Raw genomic sequence first — 4,351 nt, forward strand, 5'->3', positions numbered from 1 at the left:
ATAATAAATTGGAGATGAAATTATGACTGCTGGGAAAAGCCATCCTCCCGGTGGGGCCTGAAGCTCCGAAGGTGCGGTGGAATTACGCGTACGCGTATTCATTCATCTGTGGCTGCGTGGGAAGGGTTTTCATGGCGCGAGAAAACCGCAAGGGTTCCGGCTAGAATAGCTCGCGAGCCCAACGAACCCGCGTCACGTGGACGGGATGCTTTCGTTCACGCCTCCATTTCGCTCCGGTGGTGAGCGGGTCAGCTTGAGCTAGGAGCCTTTTCGACTAACCCACCCGTAATCACCTCGACCGTCATGCTGGAGGCCAGATCCTGAGCGCCACAAACACGAGATGAAAGGATGCACAAAGAAGGGTCTCCGTGGGTGCGCTGCTCTCGTTAACGAAATTCCGCGATGCCAAGCCGCGCTGGTTGGGTGAGAAGAGGTCCTTAAGTCGTTCCGGTACTTACGCTGACACCACACGGCAGTGGCTAGGTTCGCACTTGCTCACATCGGCCCACTTCATCATGGTGATTGGAAAATTTCGAAGCTTATCGATGAAGAGTGGTGGTCAAAAAATTTCCACCAAAGTGACACATTACCGTAATGAAAAACTTCCCCTTTCAGGTATGGAATTTGCACGCCGTGTGGAGTGTGTGTGCGTTGGAAAAGCCTATCCTCTGGATGTGGTAAAAAGCCTATCCTCTGGATGTGGTAAGAATGGCAGTTGTAACCGTGTTTTATTGGCCGGGAATACCTTGCTCTCGGTGGTATTGTGGGAGCTGTATATGGTTGATTTGAAGGCAGGTGAAACCTTACCGTTCATTATAATAACAATCTTTTTGAGGGTTAGATGCACATAAGAAATTCGTTCTTTTTCCGTTTAAACATGTCGCAAGATGTGTTTTATATATTTTTAAAAAGTCATGCATAACTCATACCTAGAACGCAATTTTCCCTATCATGTGTAAACAATCAGTTGAAACTTCACTGAATAAATTGATTATGGAAATGACGCGTATTTTTAATAACAAGCCTTCATTTTTTATAAATTATATAAATATTCTAAATGAGTCGATGTTTTTACATATATTTTTACAATGTTTTAAAAATGTAGCCATTTTTACCCCTACTCGAGAGATGGCGGATGAACACATGTGCGCCATCTAGCGGTCAATAGCAAATGTGGGCTATGAGTGAAGAGATGAATGAATTGAGAGCACGGCAACAGTTCATCAGGGTACAGTGAGCACTCAGTTCATTTTCAATACACATCGCTCTCAGAAGTGGACCAATTTTCCAATAATAACCCGAAACAGTTTTCATTTTATTTCCCAGCTTCCGTACAACACAGAATGAGGCACGTTACATCGGTGGTTGAATTTAATGTTTCTTTCTTCATGCAAAAATATGCATCCACAGCTACAAGTAGTATTCGTTAAATCTATTTCGTGGAAAAAAAGGATACAGCACTTAAGTCTACATTTGTACTACACTAGAGCAGCGGAAAGCATCTTTCGTAGGAACGGTGGGCATTTGGTCCCGTTTACAGCGAACTCACTTCTCGGGCGGCTTCGTCGGACAGTCCGCTATTAGATGATCCTCGCTCCTGCAGTGATGGCAACGCTTTGGCAGTGGCCCCAACGCACACTTGGAAGCAATGTGGTTCGCAAATTCTCCACAATTATAACACCTTTGGAGGGAGAAGTATTTTCCATTAACAAGACACAAAGAACACAGCTTCCGTCACGTGTCAAACTCACCTAACTTTGCGGAACCTTCGCTTCTTGCTGTACGGCCGGAAGTCACTTCCTTTGCACTCGGCGTGTGACGGCCCGCTGACGCTGGTTGCCTCGTATCCTTTACCGGTCAGCTTGGACTCGAATTCGACCTCTTCGTTTTCACCCAACGACCGAAATCCACCCATCTGAATGACACTCTGAGGACGGCAAATAACACACACACACACAAATCGTCAACTCCACTGGAAGGAGTAGGAGTACGGCTGGGATTACCTGATGCACGAACACCTCCTGACCTCCATCGTCCGGTGTGATGAAACCCCATCCTTTCACGACGTTGAACCATTTGCACCGCCCTCTCCGTGATCCAACAAAACCTGAAACGTATGAATCGAATTTGAAAAAGGACATTCATTAAAGCAGTGCCATTCCTAAGACGGAAACGGTCCATCAAAGGCGACGTTGCTCTTCGGAGGTCACAAAATCGCAGATTAGTGTCAACCCTTTCGCTTTGGTCGTTTCAATCCGTTGCATATTTTCCGCTGCCAGGATTCGCTTTTCTTCTCAGTTCGTCCTGCCCGATGTCATTCGGCAAAAGGGCCTCCCGCGTTTCCCGTGCTCAATGTGCGTCAAGCTCATCAAACCGACCGAAAAGGACCGCGCGAGGATCAAGATATGAAATAGATCCCTTTTGCCGAGGTCACTGCGCCGACCGGTACCGTTAACGGTATCCTCGTGGCAGCGCCAAAAAACCATGTCACTTATGACAGGCAGCAATCTCGCGCGCGGAATCCTGTTCACGGTCCGTTCAGCGAGGAGTCCTTTTTTCGCGCACGCAGCGCAGGACTACCGTGCTCAAAGCCGGGAAGAAAAACTCCTTACGCTCAACAGAGGAGCAGCAGTTGAGAATCCAGAAAGAAAAAAACCCATGAAGCGGCTCACATAGTTCATCAACGGACCGGGAAATGAGGCCCGGAACCGGTCCGCAGACAACTGGCGAACAGGATCCTCGGATCGGGCGTAACCCCTTCCAGTGCTTATTAGTCGCGTTTTGCCGCGCAATGAAGCAAAAAAGCATTCAGCGGGGCCTGTTTACAAGCATGTGAATAAATTATGATTAGAAACACATTAGTCCGATCGCATGCCGTGCTGAGCCGTGTGCTGACGGACGTGCGCTCGAGCTCGCGTTTCACCAGGACACGAACGCGTCGCGGACGATCTTCGCCATGTCCTTCCGCTGCGAAAGGCCGCTTCTCCCCTTTGATTGGGCTGGTTTTCACTTTTCGATTTATATTTTTACCATAATAGCGTGCAACAACTTGTCCGAAAGATGTCCATAAATCTTACAGAACAGCGCGCGCGCGTTAAAGAAAGAGAGAGAGAGAGCCCTCGTTCCTTAATTCCCTTCAAGTTCGCTTCCGACAGGCCGGATTTGCACCTCGTTTGGCACCGCGCCTGGAAGGAACCTGCCGGGACCGGGACGTCGCCTTTTGTGTGACCTCTGTGCGCTGGGGGCAGGTTTCTAATTTTCCTAATAAAGGATTATTTAAATGAGGCCACGATTGTGTGCTGTCGTTTCCGTTCTGCTGATTCTGAGCGGGTTAAGCCCGGGCTGTTACAGTATCGGCGTGCGGCCAGCGAGTCTGTACCCTAGTCTGGACTCCGAGGGGATAGGAATCCCTAATTTTTGGAAGAGGTTTTTTTTTCTTTCACAACCGGGTTGTTTATGTTTCGGAAAAGATATATGCGCTGTGGCACGGGTACACTGGGGACGAGCCCGAAGAAAGTTCTTTTTCATGCAACCCAAGTAATGAGAGAGGCGTAACGGCGTTTGTTCCAGAGGCTAATTTTCCTCGTACGACGAAAAAAACCCTCCTGAAAGACACACAGAAATTTGCTCTGGATGAGTTTTGAAAACCTTCCAACTTCAAGCAATCCAGAAACTCGAAGTAATTAATGTACTTGAGCGAAAGAAAACGAAAAATATCACCGCATTTCCACCCCAAAAACGAAACGACACGGAAATGCATTCCAAAAATAGCGACTCAAGAAAACGCCACGTGCCACACAAACGATGCTTCCTGCTCCGATCGGTGCATTTCGAAGAGGGTCAGATGCGCCTTGTGATTGCTTTTCATCTCGCACAGATCACGCAACCCCTGTGCGAAACCGGTCGTGACCTTTGCCCGCTTACCTTCCTGATCCTGCGGATCCGGTTCCCGAGCATCCTGGTCGTCCACAAGAAATGCGCCCTGTCGGAGTGTGTCCTTCGCCATCGTCTTGCCGGTTTTCTTCAACAGTCCGTTTTCAAAATCACACTCACGAGCAAAACCAGCGAAAAACGACACCTCACATCCTTGGACGGGAGCATCAACTGCACTTGTTGCAATCCCGGCACCATTCACTGGCACGAACGAAATCGTAGCGTGTTCCTTTGCCGACGCCGGAAACCGGCTCACTTTTCTCCCACCAGCGACAAGACCGACCAAAAGGTGGATTGGAATTTCAAAAATGCACCACCATGCACCACTACGGACATGCAGCAGAGAGCGTAAACAACACCCAACCACCCCAAACAAAGCAACCAAAAAAAAACACTGACAGCACACACCAAATCTCAC

General features: G+C 48.4%; 1 protein-coding gene across 1 annotated transcript; it reads right to left on the bottom strand.

The window, feature by feature from the left end:
* Positions 1-1,545: 1,545 nt before the first annotated feature.
* LOC128724626 (protein lin-28 homolog) lies at positions 1,546-4,006 on the bottom strand. Its single transcript, XM_053818349.1, has 4 exons — positions 3,925-4,006; positions 2,004-2,107; positions 1,752-1,927; positions 1,546-1,681 (listed from the first exon to the last, which is right to left on the bottom strand). The coding sequence occupies exons 1-4, from the start codon at positions 4,004-4,006 to the stop codon at positions 1,546-1,548; spliced, it is 498 nt and encodes a 165-aa protein (XP_053674324.1).
* Positions 4,007-4,351: the final 345 nt, after the last annotated feature.

Source organism: Anopheles nili, chromosome 3, assembly GCF_943737925.1.
Source record: "Anopheles nili chromosome 3, idAnoNiliSN_F5_01, whole genome shotgun sequence".
Taxonomy (NCBI): domain Eukaryota; kingdom Metazoa; phylum Arthropoda; class Insecta; order Diptera; family Culicidae; genus Anopheles; species Anopheles nili.